Raw genomic sequence first — 24,417 nt, 5'->3', positions numbered from 1 at the left:
TGGGGGTACTGGTTGACAGCCGGCTGAACATGAGCCGGCAGTGTGCCCAGGTGGCCAAGAAGGCCAACGGCATCCTGGCCTGTATCAGAAATAGTGTGGCCAGCAGGAGCAGGGAGGTGATCGTGCCCCTGTACTCGGCACTGGTGAGGCCGCACCTCGAATACTGTGTTCAGTTTTGGGCCCCTCACTACAAGAAGGACATGGAGGTGCTGGAGCGCGTCCAGAGGAGGGCAACGAAGCTGGTGAAGGGCCTGGAGCACAAGTCTTATGAGGAGCGGCTGAGGGAACTGGGGTTGTTTAGTCTGGAGAAGAGGAGGCTGAGGGGAGACCTCATCGCGCTCTACAACTACCTGAAAGGAGGGTGTAGCGAGGTGGGTGTTGGTCTCTTCTCCCAAGTAACTAGCGATAGGACAAGAGGAAATGGCCTCAAGTTGCGCCAAGGGAGGTTTAGATTGAACATTAGGAAAAATTTCTTTACTGAAAGAGTGGTCAGGCCTTGGAACAGGCTGCCCAGGGAAGTGGTGGAGTCACCATCCCTGGAGGTATTTAAAAGACGTGTAGATGAGGCGCTTAGGGACATGGTGTAGTGGGCATGGTGGTGTTGGGTTGACGGTTGGACACGATGATCTTAGAGGTCTTTTCCAACCTGTATGATTCTATGATTCTATGAAACACATTTCTGCTGAACTATGTCAATTTATTAGTACTGAATGGTTTAACAGAAATGTGTTGTCTTGTTCTTCTGTTAGAATTTTATTTACAAGGTTATATTCAGATATGTGGATAGAGCTTTCAAAATCTATACAATAAAATATTTTAATCTTTTTGTTTTAGTTTTTTGGCATTTAGTTTTTTGGCATTTAGTTTTTTGGCATTTAGTTTTTTGGCATTTAGGTTTTTTATTTCAGTAAACCACAAAATTACATAGCAAAATGACACATGTGAGAGGAGGGAACAAACGAGAAATATGCTCCCAAACACCAAAGGGTTTCCATCATTCTTCTGCTAACAAAGCTGAGATTTCTATTCCTTTGGATTTGCACTAATTCTTTCTCCCATAAACTGTTTGGCTTCCAGCTGCAATAGACTCTTTGCATCTTACTGTTGGTTTATGGGACATTAGATGAAGAAAGCATAATTTAAATTGTGTTTAAAATCATTTACTGAGAGATTTTAAAGAGCTGGCATTAAAGTTTCATCCCACCTGAACTCCACTGGTAACAAAAGTATACTGCATATAAAAATTTATTTGTGATTTCTTTGTCTATGTATCTGTGCACATATTTAGATGCTGCCAAGAAAAAACACGCTATGAGGAATATGAAACAATGATACTTAAAAGATCAATTTCTCTAAAGCAAGTAATGAATAAATTAGGAGTTCTTTTTATGTTTAATTTGTTTGCATATTGCTACTGCTGTTCTGTAATGTTTTTTGTTTAATAATTTAGTATCTAGTAATCTATCATCCATTATTTCATGAAATGGCAGCTGTACTAGATGAGAAAGCCATGAGCACAATTCGTATTTGAACTTCAATGTTTTTATATTATTGTTTTCTTGCTTTATCTTGGTGGTATGCATTCCTCCTCTGACACCTAAATTAGATTCAGTTTATCTAGAGACATTCCTCACAGCTTACATTCATGTTTTCTGCAGCTGCCAGATCTGTTAACTACTAAATCTTGAGGAAAATTAACCCATGATATTCAGTGTCTTCTGTGTAACAAAAAGACTCTGCAACTGTGGCAACATCCTTTTGTTATATAGACAATCTCCACTGCTCATAAATAAAGGAATTTCTTTATGTTGCAAATATGCTTTTGCATATATGTAAGGCCTCATGTATGCATATACAGGCTTGCTCCCCCCCTTCATATTCTTTTGCAGAATCTCCTCTACTGTTTGTTTTAAAGATATTAATTTTGTTATGAAGTTATCAATTACCAATTCAATTTTTATTTCTCATGACTTACAAATGATTAGTTGGGTTATAAATTGAATGAATCAAGTAACAATTACTAACCTAATTAGAATATCTATCACAAAGCCAAGACTTAGTAAAATACCACTTACTGATTAGAATATCAATTTCAAACATAATTACCAGCTTGCAAAATATTAAACGTGTGTGTGTATATATTTAGCATGAAGGCAATACTTGGTTGACTCAAAACAGTCAGTCAAATTCACTTTAATAGGAAACGTCAGTGCTTTGACTCATCCCCTTTTGAAATGGAAGAGTGTAGAAATGACAGCAATACTCGGTTTATCAGTGTTAAAATTGAGTTCAGTGCTGGGAGCTCACATGAATAACTAGGGATAAAAAGCGTGGAGGAATTCTGGCTGACCTCACAGTCACATGTTGCATGTTCAAAAAGCACTGCAAGTGCAGAGTTAAAACACATGTATAACCTTAATTTACCCTGTTACAATGCTGTTCAGTAATTTTCCTGTTCCATCTTGCTCCTGTGTGATGCAGCAGGCAGCACCTACATTGTGTGGTAATTTCCATAACAAACTGAGTCCCAGAAAGCAGGAGTGAATTTCATATGCCCAGATCATTGACCCATCCTCAAACATTAATATAATTAGTAAGGTACATAGTGCTACTTATTCTGACTGCGTTCTTAAATGTAATGCTGTAAAAAACAGTGCACTTAACACACTCTTGACTAAATGTCACTAATTGAAAGTAATAATTACACTTTTACAACCCCAGGAAAATGCCAGAGTCCTCCAGGAGCGGGCAGTTGCTTACATCAACACAGATTCTTCTATAGAAGGTGTGTCTTTTATTTTTAAACTCACTTTACTTCACAGTGGTCAATTTTAATAGTTCACTGTGTAGTATGTATTGCATCCAGAGCTGGCAAATGTAAGATAGATAATATGACGTTCAGAATAAGTGTAGCAAATGAAGAATTAAGTGGAGAGAAAGAGAACAATTTAAATTCTCTTGTTGCTTTCTTGTTGCAAATAGCACCATCCATGAGCTGCATCCCACATGTCTGCAGTGAGAATGTCTCCTCTGGAGGAGTTTAGTATTCTGTGCTAATGAACTGAGCGGTCTGAATGTTAAACTCTCTCTTAACTGTATTAGCTTTAATTTACAATTACAGTTTTAATATATGACAGACTGCTCCTTGTTCTGCTTGCAGCTCCAGCTCCTTTCTCTGTGGAATTATAATATTTTGGTATACTAATTTATTACGATCTTAAGACCATTTGTGTCGAGACCTTAGACTTACATTTTGTGGGGGTGGGACCCATTTTGGTGCTCTGGGCTAGTGTGGTCAGCTTTGTTCATTGCTATGAGCAGGGAGTATACATGTGTATTATGGCAGGGCTCTTCTAGAGAAATAAGCGCTGAAGAGTGTTTTACAAAAAAACCTGATCCACATTATCCAATTTACTATGCCCTTCAGATTATGAGAAGAATCTGTCATACGGAAATGCTGCTTAGAAACTGGACTTTGAATTTTGGGCCCAACACTATGACCTAAATCACAAAATCCTTCTTAAATTATACTAAGCTTTATTACAGAAGGACTTCGTTTACTGTTGTCTGTGCTGAAATAATAGTCAGCAGAGTCCTGTGAAGCTGTCCTGCATCATAACCTCAGTTATTTAGGGCATTGCTCTTCCCATGTTAAACCCAACTTACTTGGGCGTGTGAATAAAATGGGTATCAACAGGCATATTTAAGAACTCTCTTTATTCCTGTCAACTGAAAATTTTGTCTGTCACAAAAGGATTGGAAAAAAAGAAAAGCCAAACCCAGTTTCTAAATGCCCAGTTGGAGTTGGGGTAAAGGGAGGGTTAGAGCTGTTCCTTCAATTACGCAGCCTACATGCTGTGTAAAAAGTAGAGCAGAATTTCACGCCTAGAAGATCTCACGAATGAAATAATAGCTTTACAACTGCTTCATATTCCCAGCATGGATTGTAACACACATTTTTTAGTTGGTTTGCAGCCAACATGCTGCTGCCTTAACAATTTTCTTCTAAATCTTGATTATTCAAACATGTCTCTTGCTTTGTGCATTAAAGAAAACGTGAAAGTAAAACCACTGGAAAAGAAATATGTAATAAAGAAAAGAACACCATATTCAGTGTACTGTTTTAAGTATCTTGGACATCTTTCACCTGACTGAGCATTAAAATCCCCTGTAGAGCCATAGCGTCCATATACTCTGCCTATTATTTTGTTTATCATCATACATTCTCCACAGCACTTCTTATGCCACATTTTGGACAGCATATTATTTCTATTTGTTGCCCTTTAGCAATGAAAAAAAGAATAATGGGTTATCCTTTTGAGCATTTTTGTGACTTTAATTTCCAGTTCTCAAATATAAACTCTCCTTGGAAACATTATTAACATTATCTAGTATTTTTTCTATCATCATGGGGTTTTCTGTAATTGTCAGTCTAGTCCTCTTGTGAGTACACACTGAGCAAAGGATGACCCAAAGGTCTAAAGCCATATCAAACCCTAATAACTGTGTTATCTCAGAGCTTATGTTTTATTATATCAAAGCCTTCTCACCCCTCTTCCCCTCTTTGTTGTTGTCCATATTTGAGGTGTTTGCCCAGCTGCTGTCCGGTGGCTGTAGTCTGTAGAGAAGACTGCTTTACACTCCTGCCTGCCTCAAAAGTGGCGATAGTTTCTTTTCGATGGGGCTCTTGCTGCTGTAACTGACAACTTCGGTGTGAGATACTTACCTAGCTCAGCATAGCCCGCAGGCTGTGTTGAAACCTCACGGGTGTAAAGTGTAGAAGCCACAGCGTGGTGGTAAAAGGGGAGTTTTAGGAGACAGTAGATGAAAACATTACTCTGCATCTTTGTTGCCTCCTATTTGCGTGAGACTTAGTTCTCAAATATAAAATGCCAAATGTCTTGCAAGTCTCTTACTCAGAAGATGACCTGTCTTTCATATACAGTCTGCAAAAACATTGAAAAAGTACTCTTTATGATAAGAGAGGAAGCAGCTGCATTGAAAGACTTCTTAAAACATCCTGCAGGGAATATGTCTTTCCTCCTGCACCGTTCCTGAATGCACTAACTTTATTTTTAACATCCTACAGAAAGCAGGATGTTACCATTGCCTTCTGTTTAACACAAGCTTCGGGGACTGTACGAGTGACAAGGGCTTGTAGCTATTGAGGGATAGTTAGACATATTTTAGGACTATGGGAAGGCTTAATTACATTACTGTGTATGTACTATAACCAATGCATCATTGTCGTGTAGTAACAGTAGCTTATACAATGTGACCAAGTAGTCCATTTCTGTATATATATTCTGAGGCAAGATCTAAATTCTTGCCCTGGAGTCAAGAATTTTGTCTAAGAAAAGACTGCAGGGTTTAATCCATTAAGAAGATAATGCCACTGGTACGTGAAGGGAAAATTTCCATGTCTTTGTTTCATTTTCAGGTAACTACACCTTAAGAGTTGACTGCACCCCTCTTCTCTACAAACTGGTGTATAATCTGACAAAAGAGGTACAGAATCAGTGTGTCTATTATTTGTGACTTTCTAAGAATGTAAAACTGCGAGTTTATTGGATAAAATTGGATTATTGAATAATATTGGATTTATCTTACCGCTGTGCTGGAAGAATCTCGATCCCACCAAAATCAATAGCAAAACATCCCATCAGTTGTACAGAGTCCAGGCTCACAGTTCCTCAGTATTCTTAGAAAGGTTGAAATGTGTCACTGACATAAGTGGAATATCACTTGTAATATATAGTAAAAATAATAATAATAAAAACAAGATAATAAAACACTTGAGCAAGATCAATTCCCTAAAGTAATAAGCATTCACAGAAATAAATTGCATTTTAAATTTCCATTTCAAGTGCAAAAGAGAATCTATTCATTTTCACATTGGCTAGCTACCATTTTCTCTCTGTCTGTTCCCCCTGAATCTCCTTCATATCTCACTGAGCCCCTGAAATACTGTGATAAATATTGAAGGATTGAGCGGGTTTTGTAACAGGCCAGATGTATGGATTTGCATGATTACAAGTGGTCTAATCATGTCTCCTTTGCTTTCACCTCTCAGGATGAATTATCGTAAGGCTGAAAGATTGTGATCCATTAAAGCATGAAATTTCATTGGCTGTATGAGGAATTAACCAGATTAGGCACTTAGCATGAGCCATTGTCACTATCTTGAGATCTGGATTCATCTCAATTAACAGAAGACATCTCTGTCTGACTTAAGCAATGTAGGCTCCCTTTAAAGGCAATGGGTAGAAATAGGTACCTTTAGGATGAGATTCATTTGACCAAATGTGGTTATCTACTCTTGTGCATACAGAACTCTCAAACTGTTTTTCCTCCCTGATATTAAGGGAACCCAGGTGACTTGATCAAGTGTAAAAATCTGCACTGCACTTGGTAGGATGACTCCAGCTACTAGTTTCCCATCCCACTAGATGCATTCATCCTGAGTTATTTTCAAATGCAGTACACTTTCTTTTAACACTGAAAATGCCATGGTTTGAATCTGCGGCGGTTTAGCTATGTTATTCCCATGTTTTTCTTTTCTTTTCTACGTTTTATTTTCTTAACAACTCTTTCTATCTTACTTTTTCTTCCTTGCGGGGGAAGAAGCTGTACTTGTTCAAACGTTAGCTGTGACACTTTGCACACCGAAGGGCATTCTGTTTCGCCTATAAAAATGTCCATGTCCCTAGTGCTGCAGGGACCTGGATAAAATAATTTACCTTCTGTCTGCAGCAAGCCACTTACCAGGGATATGTTTTTCTGCAAAAGATAAACAAAGTAAAAAAATGCTCTGGGCTAAAAATAGTACCTCGCTCTTGATCTTAAGTCAACTATTCAACTATTGCTGGATTTGAGTAGAAAACTTCCGTTAAAGTACCATACAAAGTACTTGAGACTGGCTTTTTGAAAATTTTCCTGTTCAGTGTTATTTAAACTTTTAACAGTAGAAGCATAATGTAAACAATAGAAAACCTGACAACTATTCATAATTCCATGCTGTCTCCTTGCTAAAAATCTCCTAGAAGTACATTATATTCATTCATATTCTTCGTAGCTTCACTTGTAAAGGGGGTTATTTTATGGTAGAGAGTTGTCAGTGAAAAGTCTGACTATTTCTTGAGCTCCTTAAAGCCATTGTTGGAACATCTTAGATTTTTTTTCTTGTTAGATTGTTATAGACAAAACTCACAACTACTTTTTCTTTTCTATTGTTCTACAGAGCAGGATTCTGCAACAACATTCTGATTCTCTGATGTTCTCTGCCTTCTGTACACAAAGAACACTTTCCCCAGTTTTATCATATTGCATCTGTCCAAAGAATCTCATCTGCAATCCTTTTTTTCTTTTTACTCTTTTTTTTTCACTGTCTCGCTAAATAAATTTGAGACACTCCTTGCCACATTTTTCTAGAGGAGTGTTTTCTTCTTTTTTTACTGCTAAACCTGGGATCACCTCTCATCTTTTTGAAAAATAAAATCATGGTTCAATTTTTACAGTGATTCAACATTGTAGTTTTCATTTCCGAACCATCTTTCCTTTACCAGTGTCGATGTGCCACCAGTGACCTCCAGTGATTCATAAATCACAGGCTGTGAAACCTTTCTCTAGAACACTTACACTCTCTTGAACTTTTCTGTAAGATGATTCATAGAAATTGTTGGAATTTTCCTAAGGAAAAAGGTGTTTTGGTGAACTCTTGGAGAGAAGTCAGGGATACCAAAGGGCGTTTGATGAAGGACCGCTTCTAGCTAGGACACCATTTTTGTTGATATAGAAACATGTATACAGATGACTGATAGACTCTGTAGAAATGTGGCACATCTTTTACCTGTATCACTGCTTATAACATCACAGAATAAAATTCATTTAAGGGTTCAAACATCTTTATTCTCCGGGTCTCTAAAAATTCCAGTGATTTGGATTAGCAAAAGAGGGAGAGAAACTAAAGCAACAGCTAGAACAGGAAAGTTCTGTTTTACAGAGAGATCTGCTTAATTTTCTTTATTTTTTTTTCCTCACTTGCATTTAGGTAGCCTCTTATAAAGATAAGCAAAGACTACAATCTGTACCTTTGCTAATCAGTTGTGTCTTTTCCACTAATCTGGAAAAAAAACCCCTAATTTCTGTAAGGGATAGAAGGACTAAAGCAGGGTGATTATATTCTTAGTTTTGCTATTTCAACTGCAATGCATTTGGTTTTGGATGACATTGTAGATGTACACATCAAAGCCTCAACCCATGAAGTCTTTGCATGTCCTGGTTGTTAGTTTCTTGAATAGGAATAGTGAGAAGTCCTGTGCACCTCAGGAGTCTAGTTAATGCTTGGAAACAGCATAAACGGGATCAAAATGTTCTGTATGCTTTGCATTAGGCTCTTGCATGGAATTGAATTTCATTCAGAAAGCCCAGTATGTGAAAGAACATTAGTGCAGATGTGGGTGATTATGCATGTCCAAAAGAAAGTTATTTCTGTTCATATTAAAGACTCCAACATTCAACTATCCAACATCCCAAGATCTCTTTGCTCTTCTTGTTTTTTAGTGAGCCACTTCTCCCCAAAAAAATGTAGTGTACACATGAAGTCTCATCTTTCAAGGAGTTCTGCATTTGAGTGTGTTCCTCAGCATACAGATGGGACATTTAGCTGTTGAAAGTCTTTTTTGGCCCTGCTTTACTGCTGGGGTTTAGACAATTGGTAGCCACCAGCCAGGGTCTGCAATAGTTCAACTCCAATTCCCCTGTTCTGATCTTCACTTCTTACTTTGTATTTATACTTAAAGAACTCTGCATCTTCCTTTGAGGTAGCAGGAAGCTTATGCTGATTCTAGATTTGGATCTAAATCAGGGCAAATTGTGTGTTTTATTAGGCTCTCAGTGTTGTATGAAAAAGCTGGCCAATGCTTTTTACATGACCAGAGCTGTCAGAATAACATCTCTGCCAGAGCATGGAGTACTTTTACTCCCATATGTCAGAGTTCAGCTTGTTCTTATTAATGTGCCATTTTCAATTTAGCCCTAGAACTTGACCAAAGTGCCCTGAAAATGACAGCAGCCAAGCAGTTACTTCACAAAGTTGTTATTTTTCTGCTAGCTGCTGACATAATCTCAGAGGTCAGAACTCCTTGGATTTTCAATTTGGAGTCTGTATATTTTTCAATGCAGAATTTAAGTCTCAACAATACTGTGGGACTGTGTATCTAGCCATGAACATTTATGCTTTGTATTTTAGAAAAGAAAACAAAAATCCCAATCCTGTGCACATCATAACTAATCTTAAATTTAAAGGACCATGTCTATTAAAGATTGTTTAAGTGTAGGTGGAGACCAGGGCCAGAGTCTTGATTTATTTTTACCTCAGCCACAGATTTTCTAAGGGCTTTGGTCAACTAATTTTGTACTCTTTCATAGTTTTCCCAGCTGTATGATGGCTTTACTAATACTTACCTTTTCCATCCTGGTTACATAGCTTTTCGATTTTTTTAAGGTGAGGGCGGGACCTACATTTGTACATACAGCATCTTGCACAATGGTGCTCCAGCCTTGGTTGAGTCCCCTTGACACTGCTGTAATATAGTTAATGACTGGGTTTGATCCTTCCTTCTAGCACAATTCTTTTGTACCCTTCCTATAGCAAAAAGCAGTCAAATTTCAGGCTCAGCCTGTTGAGAGAATATTGCTGCTGTGCGGGGCAAACCTCCACAGGTTAGGGCTGTTGTCTCCCCTTGCCTGCTGAAAGAAAAGCAGCTGGGGCATCCTGGCTGCTGGAGGAGCTCCATAATGCTATATATGCTGTTGTGTGTGTACATACACAGCGCTATAATAAGGTGGTAAGAAGTCCTAGAAATCCCCAGGATCCACTTCCCCCAGATGTGGATGAGCTCCAGCTAGTGCCCTTGAGCTTTTAACCTGCTCCTCCCCACTATCTGCAGTTGGTTCCTGAGGTGCTCTTCATGGTTGAGATCCATAGATGTATGTAACACATGTAAACAGCGTATGTACACTTCCTTGCATGCAGCAGTGCTGTTGATTAATAATGATGCAGATAGCTGTAAAGGTTGTCTTTGTTACTGAATTGAGTTCGAGGTACTTCCAATGAGATTATAATCTTTTCCTCTCCAGATTTTAAGCCCTGATGAGGGTTATGAAAATAAGTCTCTTTATGAGAGTTGGCTTGAGAAAGATCCTGCAACTGAAAATAATAGCTATCCCAGGTAAGCTGTTAATCTGTTTTTTCTTTCCCAATATTTTCATCATATCATAACATGGCTACTCTCCAGAATTTTCAATATGTGCTATTGATGACAGCAATACAAAACCTTTTAGTACAAGGCGATTCTCTAGCAATATCTTTTAAAGTGAAATAAAATTAAATTTTATGATTTTTTTTTTTAATGATGGTGACATCTATGCCTGCTGTAAAATGAAACCTCACACTTTTAAAAAGCCTTTTATTAGTAGAAAAGCTATTTGGAAAGCAATCAAAAAAGACCAGGGCGGGGAAAGAGTTCAAAATATAGTTTAGTCACCTTACTAGACGAGATAATATCAAAATTGTTAGGATAAGCAAATGCTCAGTTGAAAAAAACGGCCTAGAGTGGTAATTAAAAAGCTCTCGTGATACTTATTCTTTGTTAATACAATTAATGTAAATTTAATAGATTACAAATGTGTATCTGAAGGTATTAAAACTTCATGTTTGAAGGTATTAAAACTCCAAAACACTGTTTGAGCCTGTGACTCGTAGGGCTAAATCTTATTCACAACGTGGCATTACTCACGTAAGGTAAATAGAACTGCCCCTTTGTGTGATTTGACCAAAATGTTCTGCATGTTTATACCCTGTCTTTCAGGCCCTGGTAAGATGAGTTTCTGGATTCATCAGACTCACTGAGATTTTTTCCTTTTGAAAAAGCTTCTTCTTTTGAAAAGATCTGACCTTTCTCAGTTGATACAAATAGTTCCTTGCAGAAATTTATACTAACAGAAGAACTTCAGCTGGGTTATTTTTCTTTTTTAGCTGAGAAACACCAATTATTCACCAGGCTAGACATATAAACCTAAAACTTAATATAAAACTTAAATAAATATTTGAAAATACTTAGAATATTACATCTGTCTGTATTATCGTTATTTTCTTTTCCTCTGTCTTGCCACACCTACCCAGCAGATGGCAATATTTACTTGTAAGTAACAAATGCTAATTGTGTCTTCTGCAGTAGAAATTATTTATCAGCCTTTGATTCTACTGTGGAATATGCTAAGTATATAAACACCTTTGTCTTTACATATATTGCTGCCCAATTCATATTAGTTTGGAAATAGATCATTAATGTTTTAAGATTGCAGAGACAAGTCTGATACAATTTTATGGCTCTTGTGCATAATGTGTACATTTTTTTTTTTAATGTGGTCCGTGGCATAAGCAGGATTGCTACCTTTAAAAGATCTTCCTAGTAATATAGGATACTGAATTAGTGTGGTGAAATAAAATCAGTTAGAGTCATTAAGCTTGCCATTCTTCTAGTCTCTGATCTTACTAGTGTCCCTGATGTGCCCTCCAGAAGAACTGACCTCCATTTCTTTGAAAAATCTGCATTTTGCATAAATTACTACCATACTATAAAGTAAGTGCTCTCATTAAGATGTTGTCTTTTCTACATGTAGAATAAACAAACTGGGATCAGGCAGTGATTTTGAAGCTTACTTTCAGCGACTGGGAATTGCATCAGGCAGAGTCCGTTATACCAAGAATAGGGTAAGTCTTCCAGATTGCTTGAAGAAGTTTGATAGTGCTGAGCAGTCATTTTTTGAAAGCATTTATTCATCATTAATAAAAAAATCTTCAAAGAATCTTTGATTCATTTGTATATCAGTGCCATTTTTTTAATTTAGCAAGAAACTTAAGTGTTTGGAGACTAAAACATGTTACAGTGATGTGTATATTCTATAGGCTGTCAAGTTCACATAAAGATATTTATAGAATCTGATTGGAGGTGTATATTTCATTCCACCATACTATTAGTAGCTCCCTTAATATACAAATCTTCCTTGATTGTCTTCAGAAATACCTACACCAGATAAAAAGGGACCGTGATCGAGGATTTCTGCTATCCAAAACCCCAAACTGTTTTCACTTTTAGTGAAGGCAATCTCTGTACAATGGAACTGAAGGCAGGTCTGTATAGACAGAAGGAAGCCTGCTCACTTAATCTTGTGCAAAGTCCATGGATTCAGGTTGTTTTAGTTTCCTAAAATGGACACACAAAAACGGAAGGATAGTAAATTTTGATTTGGAAACTGTGGAAAACATCATAGTCCTTAAGTGATAAGTACATCCCTTCACTGCAGTTAGAATACAGGCGACTGACAAATTTGCTTGCTCTTTTTCAGAAAGCAGACAAATTCAGCAATTATCCTGTTTATCACACTGTGTATGAGACCTTTGAGTTAGTGGAAAAGTTTTATGACCCTACCTTCAAGAAACAGCTAACAATTGCCCAGTTACGAGGCAAACTGGTTTATGAACTGGCAGATTCCCAGGTCATTCCATTCGACTGTAGAGATTATGGAGAAGCCTTAAAAGGATATAGCAATAGAATTTATAAATTGGCCAAGAAACATGAAGAACAGCTGAAAACTTACAAAGTATCGTTTGGTGAGTAATAGCCACAAGACTATTTCTTAAGTGCATTAATTAGAATTATGCAAGGACACGTATCCGTTATAGCTCTGAAACTGAATTCCTTACTTTCCTGTTTCAATTCTGCCATCATAATAAAAAGCATCTAATTTTTTTTCTAAACGTAACACAGGTTTAACACGTTATTGTCTAGATGAGAGGGTTATAACAATTTTCATTCATATTGTTAATTATGGGCATTATTACAGTGCTCACGACGAGTCATGGACCACAATCAAATGCAGAACAAAGAGATCTATCAGCCTGCTTCTCACTTTCTTGCTTAAAAAAGAAGGCAAGTTAAATGTTTATGGCAACTGCCTGGAACTTGAGAGACACAGGTGCCCATCCCTCCTCAGCCAAAGACTTCATCTGACCCTGGGAAACTTCCTTACCATCTGTCTCAGTGCCTGGATACCACTTTTAGGCAACAGAAGCACTTCTCTAACTCTTCTGCATAAATAACATCCATTTGCTGAGCACTTGAACACATTGCAATGGAACGAATAAAACAGGTCGGAAGCAGCAGAGTGCTCTGGATCCCAGGCTAGGGATCCAGCTTCCACAGTAATTTCCTCTCTCTCCCTCTCTCTCTCTTTTTTCTTTCTTGCCTCCCTTGTGTTTCTGTATCAAGGAGGATTTTCAGTCAGTCCTAATTAATTTGGTATCTGATGGACCCATGGTTTAGAGACATAAACAAGCTTTTTGGAGATGCAGTACTCTTTTGGGTGTGAAACATTAGAAGTAACTCAAATCCTCATTTGAGGAAAATTAAAAACTACATTTAAAACTTCATGTAATGGCTTAGGTGAAAAACTCTTCACTATTTTGAAAAGACACCCTTTTTTGTAAAAAGGCCATTTGAGACAGAGGAAACCTTGTGTGGTGGATCATCTGGTCTGACATTTTGCATAACACAAGGATTTATTTCCACATATTCTTGTGTTTACTGCAGCATATCTTGTAAGGAAACATCAAATCTGGCATTTCTTTTTGCAGTACTAGAACATCTACCAAAATTTCTGTTAAATCATTTATTTTCATTGTTTGAGTTTCTTTCTCATTTCAGATTAGAAGATGCCCAAACTTCCTTCTGACCGATGCATCTATTTTTGTTCCTAGATTCTAGAAGCAATCTTTTTTTTAGCTTTTTTCCTCCCAAATATCACTTAACCCTCTCCTTAATAACTTTATAGGTGTGTCACTTTGACCAGTTTTTTACAAGGCATGTTTTTCAGTCTTTTCATTATTTTCATGGCTCTTCTCTGATGCCTGATCAATTTTAAATTATTTCTTGAATAAAACTATAATTTTTAATTTTTGTTTATTCTATTGTGCCAGAGTGCATTAAAATATATAGGCAGTTTTTACAGTACTGTGAAAATTAAAATTCATTTCACTCAGCATTTTCATAGAATTGCCCATTGACAACACTGAATGTCAGAAAATTGTTAATTAAGCCTGAATAAATCACATAATTGTAGTTCAAAATAATAGACGAAGGTTTTTATTTGCCTTTGGATTCACATTTCAGCTGCTCCTCTGCAACAATGAAGGCTAGAAACCTTTCTTCACGAAATATATACTTGTAGTCATATGCTATCAGTAATTAAGGTTTGCTGGGGAAAAAAAGAGAAATGTTGTGATATTTTCTAAAATAACCAACCCTGAAAGCACAGAATAGCTAGTGAACATGAGCACAAATTCCCTTACACATTTTCATATGACCTTTCTTTTTTCCTCTTACGTCCCCTCCTATCGCTTCTGAAATACAATCTGTTGCCATGATATAACCATGATGTCAGCAGGGCAGAACTCTGTCCTCTGGCGAACTTATAACTATTGCCACGGTTGTGGACAAGTGTAAATTCTCACCCTCACAAGGTGACTATACTGCAGTCCGTAAACAGGTCACATACATAAGATCTGTGCCTCTAACTATGTAAACTAAACAAAAATATTAATGCAAGAACAAGCGAGTGTAGGCTGGCGATGAATAAATAAGTTTGCTAGAAATAGAAGAGCAAACAAGACTGCAGAACAGCTTTCAGTAGGAGTCCTGGGAACAGAAAGCCTATCACACTAAATAGTGTGATAAATTTATAAACAGTGAAGGGCCATAGTTGCCAACGGAGGACTGGATTTAGGAGATGACCTAATCTTATGCCCCATATTCCTGTACGATCAAAGAGAGGATACTCTGGTTTGTCTAAAGTTTTCTGAAACTTGTGGGCAGAGTGTACAAGTTGTAAATCTTCCTTCTTTGTAATTGAGTTGCATTTTGCTAAGGCCAGAAGTTCTCCTCATAACATCCACCTTTTACTTATTCTACAAAAATTAGTTGTATAAATTGATACTTTTCCCAGGTCTGTATTAAATAGACCTTTCCACAGGAAAATCATCACAGCTGATATTGTCATTAAAAGAAAAGCCTACTGCTTCTTTCGCTAAGTTATTCCACATAGCTTGGATGTTCTCCCAGGGGCAGAGCAGGAAAAAGCAACTGACTTCCCCGCCAGCCTGACTGCACATAGTCAGGTGTAACAGGCAAAATCATGGGGTATGAGTGGCAGCCCTGTGGGATGGCACATGGGGTCATGGCAGAGACAGCTTGTATGCTGTAACTTTAGTGCACGTGTGGAGCAAGCACAGGACTTGGCTACTTCAATCTACCTTGTCTGTCACTGTGTTCCGTGACAGTTGCATCTTTTTTGCCTCACCTAACACTATTCAATACACATATCACGCTCTTCTGTTATGGTATGAATAGGACATAATGTTCCAAGAGGGAAATCCTGCTGGAAGAGCTGGTATTTTTGATGTAAGTCAGGCTTTTTATACCTAAACGCTGCAGTGCATCCCTTTGTTAAAAAGGAAACTGCAGAGTTCTCCATTTGCAACGCCAGCCAGTCTTTTCCTTGCCAGGCAGAGGGAAGATCATAGAATCATAGAATCATACAGGTTGGAAAAGACCTCTAAGATCATCGTGTCCAACCGTCAACCCAACACCACCATGCCCACTACACCATGTCCCTAAGGGCCTCATCTACAAGATGTATACTTGTGAAAGCTTTATCAAGCATTCTGCTTTATTGTTGGCCTTGTTGCACAAGGTCTTTGTCTATTACTGCTAGTAGTGCGGCTCTTTAAAGCCTGTACTAGGGAAACTAATGAATTATGGAAAGACAACAAAATTAATGCAATTATATCAGCAAAACAAATGTCGTTTTTCTCCCACTGGGCAACTGAAAGGCATATTGGGCTCAGCAGATACTCTGAAGTTGTTCACAAAGTCCTTCCTTTTCTAGATTCTCTTTTTTCCGCTGTGGTGAACTTCTCAAAGGCTGCTGCTGAATTTCACAGGAGACTTGAACAAGTTGACAAGAAAGAGTAAGTCTGAAAAACAAAAATTTTACATATATATATATATATATATATATATATGTATGCGTGTGCATATCTGCCTTAGGTACCCAGGATGGCACTTCTTTCTTTCCAGTGACGACACAAGGAGTCTTTCTGATTAGTGTAGAATAGAACCCTTGAACTCTGAGACAGGCAATATCTGCTAAGATGAATTTTGTTTCCCGTGATGAATAGTATCAGCTGTAGAGCTTACTACTAGTATCAGCTTGTCATTAAAATTATTGTAATATATGGAAAGGCAGATAGAAGTGAAATTTAAAGTTGGACTGAGCTCTGTATTTAGACACCTACACTTGAGTGTTGTAGGTGATGCCAGAATTTGTACTTTAAGCACACCTCAAGGAGACAGGGTGATGCTTCAGAGTACCTAAGACAGAATCATAGAGTCATAGCATGGTTTGGGTTGGGAGGGACCTTAAAGATCATCTAGTTCCAACGCCCCTGCCATGGGCAGGGACACCTTCCACTAGACCAGATTGCTCAGAGCCCCATCCAACCTGGCCTTGAACACTTCCAAGGATGGGACATCCACAACTTCTCTGGGCAACTTGTTCCAGTGCCTCACCACCCTCATAGTGAAGAATTTCTTCCTTATATCTAATCTAAATCTACCTTCTTTCAGTTTAAAACTGTTACCCCTTGTCCTATCACTACGTGCCCTTCTAAAATGTCCCTCTCCAGCTTTCTTGTAGGCCCCCTTCAGGTACTGGAAGGCTGCAATAAGGTCTCCCCGCAGCCTTCTCTTCTCCAGGCTGAACAACCCCAACTCTCTCAGCCTGTCCTCATAGGGGAGATGCTCCACTCCTCTGATCATCTTTGTGGCCCTCCTCTGGACACGCTCCAGCAGGTCAATGTCCTTCTGTCACAGATGGAGTGAGAGAGAGAGATGCACTTCATTCGTAAGAGAGAAGCAGCAATATGTTTATTGATGTAAGACAGTGAGTTGACAAAGTCCAATGGTAAATGCGACAGTGGTTCAACAAGATTCGATGGCAAGGTACACTTGAAAAATCTTTACTGCATGGAGGACAGGGTCAGACAAAACTGTCAGGGGGACCCTCCCGTTGAGTCATGAGGTTCAGAAAGGACCCCCTTGCTTTCTAAACTCCTTCCCATTGAGGAGTCTAGGTGTGGCTAGATCCAAACTTAGTCCCAGACTTGGTCAACGGTTTATATCTAAAGAATTATATATGCGCAATCAATCCTTTATATCACTTAGCTAAGATTTCAAAGTTTAGCATGCTATTAGTCACTTATCGAGGATCTGTTGCGGCAAGGAATCTCTCAACCTCGAGGAGAGAGGCGTCCCTACTCAAGGGGAGATCCTGGCGTGCAGCCCACTGCAGTGCAGGAGAGCTCAAAGGGCTTTTGGGTTGCCCACTATTCATGGGGGTGAAATGATTGACTCATAGTCGTATTTACGTACTAACCGTAGACGTTAGTTTCTTCCAAATTTGTCTGGAGTTGGACATTGACCAGCACTGTGGTTAGGTGGATGCATTGCCTATTGTGTTGTTATCTGTCTCCTCCAAATCCACTTTGAGCTGGATGCATTCATCATGACCAGACACATCCATCACAGTTGCCACAGGTGGATGTTGCTTCAGCAGGGTTATGGGAAAAGGTCAGGTCAGGGGCAAGGGGAGCACACCGTCACACCTTGTTATGTTGGGGGCCCCAGAGCTGGACGCAGTACTCCAGGTGGGGTCTCACCACAGTGAAGTAGAGGGGGAAAATCACCTCCCTCGACCTGCTGATCACGCTTCTTTTGATGCAGCCCAGGATACGGTTGGCTTTCTGGGCTGCAAGCACATATTGCTGGGTCATGTTGAGCTTCTCATCAACCAACACCCCCAAGTCCTTCTCCTCAATCCATTCTCCGCCCAGCCTGTATTTGTGCTTGGGATTGCCCCGACCTAGGTACAGGACCTTGCACTTGGCCTTGTTGAACTTCATGAGGTTGGCAGGGCCCACCTCTCAAGCCCTCTGGATGGCATCCTTCCCTCCAGCGTGTCGACCGCACCACACAGCTTGGTGTCGTCGGCAAACTTGCTGAGGGTGCACTCGATCTCACTGTCCGTGACGACGACAAAGATGTTAAACAGCACCGGTCCCATATGATCCATATGACGCTTGCAAACCCAAGGGCCCCATGGGACTCCCATCCCTCTGAGTGCAGTGGCTGGAGGCCAGGTTGCTCCTAGGCACCTAGTATGGTACCAGATGGTTGTGTTTAGGCAACTGAATCCCATTCTTACCATGTTACTGTATGGATTACAGTGGGAGTTGGGACGCTTGGCTTACAGGTGGACACCGAAATCTAGGTATCATCATCTTGACCTAAATCTCAGCCTTCCTCTCCCCTCTGTTAAGCGGGATCTTTCTAGTGCCATTTAATGCTAAGCAAGTATCTGACAGTCTCAGAAAGTCTCCCATTTTATTTTTTGCATAGTGTGAAATCTTGTAGTTGAATTTTCTAACACAGAAGAAATCCTAATGCATTAATGTAACATGTATTGAGTATCTCCATTTGCAAAACCTCATCTTTTTGCAAACTGTAGACCATCTTTGTCATTTTTTTTCTGTCCAAAGAAAAGTATTTAAATGAAATCGGGAAGTCATGTTTCCTCATTGTGTGAAATGTCTCTGTCTCCATTTCCTGCAGTCCAGTCGCAGTGCGAATCATGAATGATCAGCTGATGTTTATAGAAAGAGCTTTCATTGATCCTCTCGGTTTACCAGGAAGGAAGTTTTACAGGTGAGGCGAGAAGTTTCTTGACCAGCTGTCTAAGGCGCTGTATTTTTGCAGGTGAACCCCACCCTAACTGACTGGTCAGCTGAACTGCTCCATGGGCCTCATGTAGGAATTACAGCTCAACAGATTCTGGTTTTGGTACAATCCAGTGAGTAGCAGACTTTGTTTATAATCCCCAAGGAGAACTCCTTGGCTGCACCAGTCTTGTGGTGCCTAATTCCTCTTCTAGGGTCTAGCACTCTGTTTTTATTAGTCGTCATACTTTGTGACTTTTATTTGCAGTAGTACTACTTCTGTTACCACTTGCTCTTTTAAACCTATACCAAGTGAGGATTCAGTGGAGAATCAACTGTATGGAAAGAAAGGAGAAATGAGGGTAGAGTAAAAGGGAGAAGAGGAGGAGAACAGATGTGTAGTGAAGGTCAGGTGAAGAGAAGTCCAGAAGAGCGAGCTTGGAGAGAGTGACCTCTGAGCACAGGATAGATAAAGGCCCATGAGCTGTGCTGCAGAGTCCCATCTGTCCCAGCTTTGGCCGCTTCTATAGATGATCCTATTAGCTTAAACCATTAACTAGTTATTCTTGAAGTTTTCTCTCTACCAGCACACGGGCCCGGAAAAAGACAATGCTCGGTGCACCACCCTACCCTTTATAGAAACACGGTGCATTTATTAGTAACACTGGACAAGACGCTAGCTTCCAGTGTCGGGTGTGTGACTACCTCACTTTACTCTCAGTGTCCCCATTTTCCTAATGACTGGATATATCTGACTCACTGATTAATGGCTTTCACGCCAAGCCAGAAGTCCCTCAGGCAGGCAGAATTGAGAATCACACTTCCATCCTCCTAGGATAGACTGTCGTTTACGCTTTTGGAAGAATGAAATGGTTGTTTTATACAGTACTTGTTGGGTGTTAGGTATCATTTAGAGGTGCCTGGATTTTTTTAAATTTACTTGCTTGCATTTATTAATGTAGTTTTAGTGTTTATTTTCTTTGGGGGGGCCCCTCTTTCACATCCTCTTTCACAAATGTGCTTTAATACTTCATACAAAACCCATCAATTTAAGAGCAGATCTGCAAGTATTCATTATTAAAAAAAACCAACAAAACCAACTAACAAATAAAATTTATACTTTTGTCTAGTTCTGTTCCAATACAATCAATTCTTCTCTGAAGAATTCATGCTCTTCTCAAGAATTCTCCCAGTTTCCCCCCTCCCCCCTTTTCACATTCCTTTTCCTTTCCCAGATCTGCTGACCATCATTTAATTGATTAGTTATTTTTTGAGGTTTCTGTTCCACTTCTTCTCATTGTACACCCATAACTAGTTTTATTCCCTGTTCCGGACTGCCACATTAGTTCAACAGGTTTGTTGAGCTCCCATTTTCAAAGTAATTAACATGGTTTCATTCCTAATTAGACAAACGCATCATCTCTTCTCAAGGAGAAGGCTACCTGTGCTAAATCTGTGCCTTTTCCCATAAATTTTGCCCTTGGGGCTGCTTCCTCCTATCCTTTTAAAGACAGTTCCAGCAAGATTTCCTGTGTATTTAGTAAGTTCTGATCTTCACAGGATTCACAGCTGCTTTATGTAGCACATATACAGTTCCCTACAATGAACACAGCATTAACGGTTATTTTTAGTATACCTACCTTTTTTCCTTCTTTCCCCACAGACATGTCGTCTTTGCTCCAAGCAGTCACAACAAGTATGCTGGAGAGTCCTTCCCGGGGATCTATGATGCCATGTTTGATATTGAAAGCAAAGCAGATCAGCGTGGAGCCTGGGGAGAAGTAAAGAGGCAGATTTCCATTGCAGCCTTCGCTGTGCAGGCCGCAGCAGGGACGCTGAAAGAAGCGTAGGACATAGCCATAGGATGATGGCTTCGAAAAGCTCAGTCAAATAGCAAAGTCTGAAATGCACTGTAGTCGGGCTACTGCAGTGACCCGGTCTCTCCTGCCTGCCTACCTATCTGAATTTCCCACCTTCTGAATGCCTGCAAGTGTCCGGGTAGGGTGAGCAGGAGCTCTGTGTATCAAAGAACTCCTCAGCTAGAAACTACTGCTTCTCTGATCCTGACAAAACACTAGCTTTAAGAACAACCCTAGATGGAAGCAAATTTGAGGGTGGGCAGAAGGAAGAAACAGTCCCCAGAGTTTTCTGAAAGATCTGCCAATTTTGAGGACCTGCTATTTCGGATGTACAATTACAAAACCAGTTATTTGCCAAGCTACCTGTAAATCTTGTCCGTAGCAGTGATTAACAGCACACGTTTCAAGAGAAAAAATATAATTCCTCAGCACGTGCATTTTTCTTATTCTGATAATTACTTTTATAATATAAGACACCAAAGGCATCTCTGTATTTTAGAATCTATTCTGCAGGACTAGTGAGTGCTCATTATACGGATTTGCTTTGTTTTCCTGAAAAAATAAAATACTGGCCCTGCTGCCGATTGCCAAAGCAGTACTAGCTGAGAAAACAGCCGCTTATACGCAGAAATCCAAAAGCATTTGCTTGGGGAGTGAGTGTGCATCCCTCTGCAAGACACCCCCTTTATTTGCACTTCGGAATTTAGAGACTGGGGGGGATAACCAAAAGCTGACCTCCCTGCTCCTTTTGGCACTGCCACTAGTCCCAAACCCAAGGCAGCTTTTGCTCCTCTTTTTTCCTGGGAGATCTCTTTCATGCAGATGTCTCCTTCCCGTTGAGGGAGATGGAGGACATCATCGTCACTATTGGCATGGGGCTTGAAGTTATTCGGTCTTCAAATAAGGCCTGAAGAAAGCTTCCCATCAGGAGCTGCATTTACAAAGAGAAACTGAAATGCAGAATGAGAAAGAAATGAGAAGGGTAATTGTACAAAACTGTTTAATTTGTAAAAATAAGATTCTTGCTTCATCTGCCCTTTAAATGTACTTCTCATTTACATGCTTTACAACTAATAAAATTGCTAGAATTTTATTAAGTCACATTGCAGTTTGTGGGAGCTGATAAATAACCAATTTCTTCTCTTATGTAAAATATACTACAGTTTTTCTCACAACCAGAAATTGCACCAGGCTGTGGGAATAAAATCCTTTTTGTTTTATGGGGAATAGAACAGATGTGATACTAAACAAGACAGAATTAGAGAAACAGGACAATTAATAGGTTACAGAAGGAGTTGTTCTCATCCCAAATGCCTTGAATTCAGACAAGAGAACCAGCAATTACTACAGTTCAGTGCGTTGGGAAGTTGTTTTGGGGGGTATATGCCACCAAGAAGAGAGGCTTTCATTGGCATCACTTCCAATAAGCCTCTCTGGAAGACGAAGGACTGTGTACGTATGGATGTTGTGCTCATAATTTACTGTTAAATTGCTTTTCACAAATCAAGCCTTAGGCACGTGAGGAGGAAATTACACTTCCACAGTCCATGCTTTACCTCTTCTGTTGGAAAAAGTAATGCGTAACTGACCTTGTCAGCACGCGCGTAAGAGACACAGAGTAGTCAACGCTGAGCACACCAGAACAGTGACTACATTTTTGTTGTTCTCTTTACTTCTGCCTAACTGGGGCCACTCACAGTTATTAAGTTGTTCATCTCCACATCTGTAGCTTAAGGTGTTGCTGAAGGATGTGAACAGTGGCTGGCACTGGTTTTTCTTCCCTTTTCCTGAATCGCCCGCTCTTCCTGCTCCATCATGGCTTTATGTTAACTGCGATGGGCAGTGACTGAATGTGCCCGCAAGGAAGGGTTAGGATATCTGGATGGTGGAAAAAACCCACGAGTGCCTCTTCCTTGTGAACAGCAGCCAGCTTTGGATCTGTCAGTGGTCGCTGCCGTAGGATCATCAGAGGATAAGGCAAACAAGGAATTTCCACATAAAAAGGAAATATCTGACGAAGCGTGCTTCCTCCTTCATTTACAGAAATCTAATAGTATAAACCAGTGAACAAATGTTTCACCAGTAAACATACTTTTTCAGTGGTAGTTAGCCTTTGAAGTTCTGTGCCATTACCTGGCTGCTGCAAAAGAACACGTTATCTCTTCTTGTTTCCGTGTGCGGTTTGAAGCTGTAAGATTAAATTACGGCTCACATAAGGCTGAATGCACAGCTGGCATCGATTGCTTTGTTCCTCTTCTCAACTTAATTGATAACTCTGTATGAATGTACGATTCATCATGACCCGCTACAGCCTGAGAAGTCTACAAAATAGCTTAAATCTATTTCCATTCCTCCTATAAACTTCTACTGAAGGAGAGTGATACCCAAACCCTTATAAATAAGGAAACCAAACCACTTACAAATGGCTCATACTAATTGATTTCCATAAAGTCCCATATTCTTGGTATTGAAAGGATCAGTTGCTCAGAGCTGAGATTGCCTTCCCTGCTTCAGTCAGCAGTATCTCCTTTTCTACAGATGGGCAACCAAGCAACTGCTGCTGTCTCCCAGCCCAAAGGTATTTGTGCAGCTCTGCCTGCCCATAATTTCAAAGTGTGGAGGGATTTTTCAGGCTCTCCTTACAAATGGGTAACACTGGGTCACCTACTCTGCCCTTCCCTAATTCCACATGCACAGTTCCTTCACTCAACCTGGCCAAAGCAATCTGAATCGTGCAGCTGGGCGAAACAGACCCTGCAGCCTAGACTGGGGCTGCAAAACAATTCCGCAAAATTAAACTTGGATGAACCAAATATCACTTGGATATTTGGTTTGCCAATTGCCTCTTTAGAAAATCAGTTTCAAAGGGACAGTGCCAGGAAGTTTATTTCAGATTCTCTAATGGTTGAAATACCTTTGGTTTGCCTTTGGAAAGGACGTCATAACACTTGGTCAACTTAGTGATGGCTGGAAAGTGGGGCTCACCTACATGCTCCATTCTGGGTCTGGAATATCCCCTCCCACCTGTTTAGTTTTAGAGCCACCTGGGTCTGTTGGCTGTTTATCACTGGGTAAGTGATAAACACAATCCAGTTACAACACTCATTCATTTGCACCAAAAATGGTAGTAATTTATAATAGTTATTCTGCTGTGTTTTTCAATCGATCAATAAATAGAAATAGAACCACCTAAAAAATGCTCTGCAGATCTTAAGCTTAATGAAAACTCAAACTAATTCAAAACCTTTGAAGATTAAGTGTTTGGGATTAAGTGATGCCAGTGCTTCTCTCAACACCCTGTAATTTAGCAACCCTTCCCAAAGTTGACTCATGCATCAAGGGACTGCCTTTGTGGAGCAAAGAAATTAAAATTGCCCTATCCCAGTATCCTGATGACTGAAGTACAAGTACACCAGCTGAAGAAGTCTCACAAATCTTCTCAGTAACTACACAGGTCAGGTGTTAGCCCAGGGCATTTGGACTTGTCCATTTTTTTGGTTCAGCCAAAGCAATTTGTCAAGTCGAGATCAAACTTTTAAATTGCTTCAGCTGATCTAAAATTGCATTCTTTTAAAACAGTCATAAAAATAAAACAGTGTATCTCAGTGTATCTATTAAGGAAAAGACATTGCAAGAGAAAGGTCCTACAGCAGTCAATCAGCC

General features: G+C 39.6%; 1 protein-coding gene across 1 annotated transcript in view; it reads left to right on the top strand.

Moving 5' to 3' along the window:
• NAALAD2 (N-acetylated alpha-linked acidic dipeptidase 2) overlaps positions 1 to 21,847 on the top strand; it is a 38,354-nt gene extending 16,507 nt beyond the window's left edge. Inside the window, exons 12-19 of the mRNA XM_075140171.1 lie at positions 2,722 to 2,785; positions 5,441 to 5,508; positions 10,141 to 10,232; positions 11,686 to 11,776; positions 12,412 to 12,676; positions 16,009 to 16,090; positions 18,792 to 18,884; positions 20,559 to 21,847. Coding sequence (XP_074996272.1) covers positions 2,722 to 2,785; positions 5,441 to 5,508; positions 10,141 to 10,232; positions 11,686 to 11,776; positions 12,412 to 12,676; positions 16,009 to 16,090; positions 18,792 to 18,884; positions 20,559 to 20,745 — 942 coding nt within the window. The 3' untranslated portion in view covers positions 20,746 to 21,847. The remainder of the gene's footprint in view (positions 1 to 2,721; positions 2,786 to 5,440; positions 5,509 to 10,140; positions 10,233 to 11,685; positions 11,777 to 12,411; positions 12,677 to 16,008; positions 16,091 to 18,791; positions 18,885 to 20,558) is intronic.
• The last annotated feature ends 2,570 nt before the right edge of the window (positions 21,848 to 24,417 follow it).

The sequence above is a fragment of the Calonectris borealis genome, chromosome 1 (assembly GCF_964195595.1).
Source record: "Calonectris borealis chromosome 1, bCalBor7.hap1.2, whole genome shotgun sequence".
NCBI classification, from domain to species: Eukaryota; Metazoa; Chordata; class Aves; order Procellariiformes; family Procellariidae; genus Calonectris; species Calonectris borealis.
This window is presented reverse-complemented; position numbering and strand designations above follow the sequence as displayed.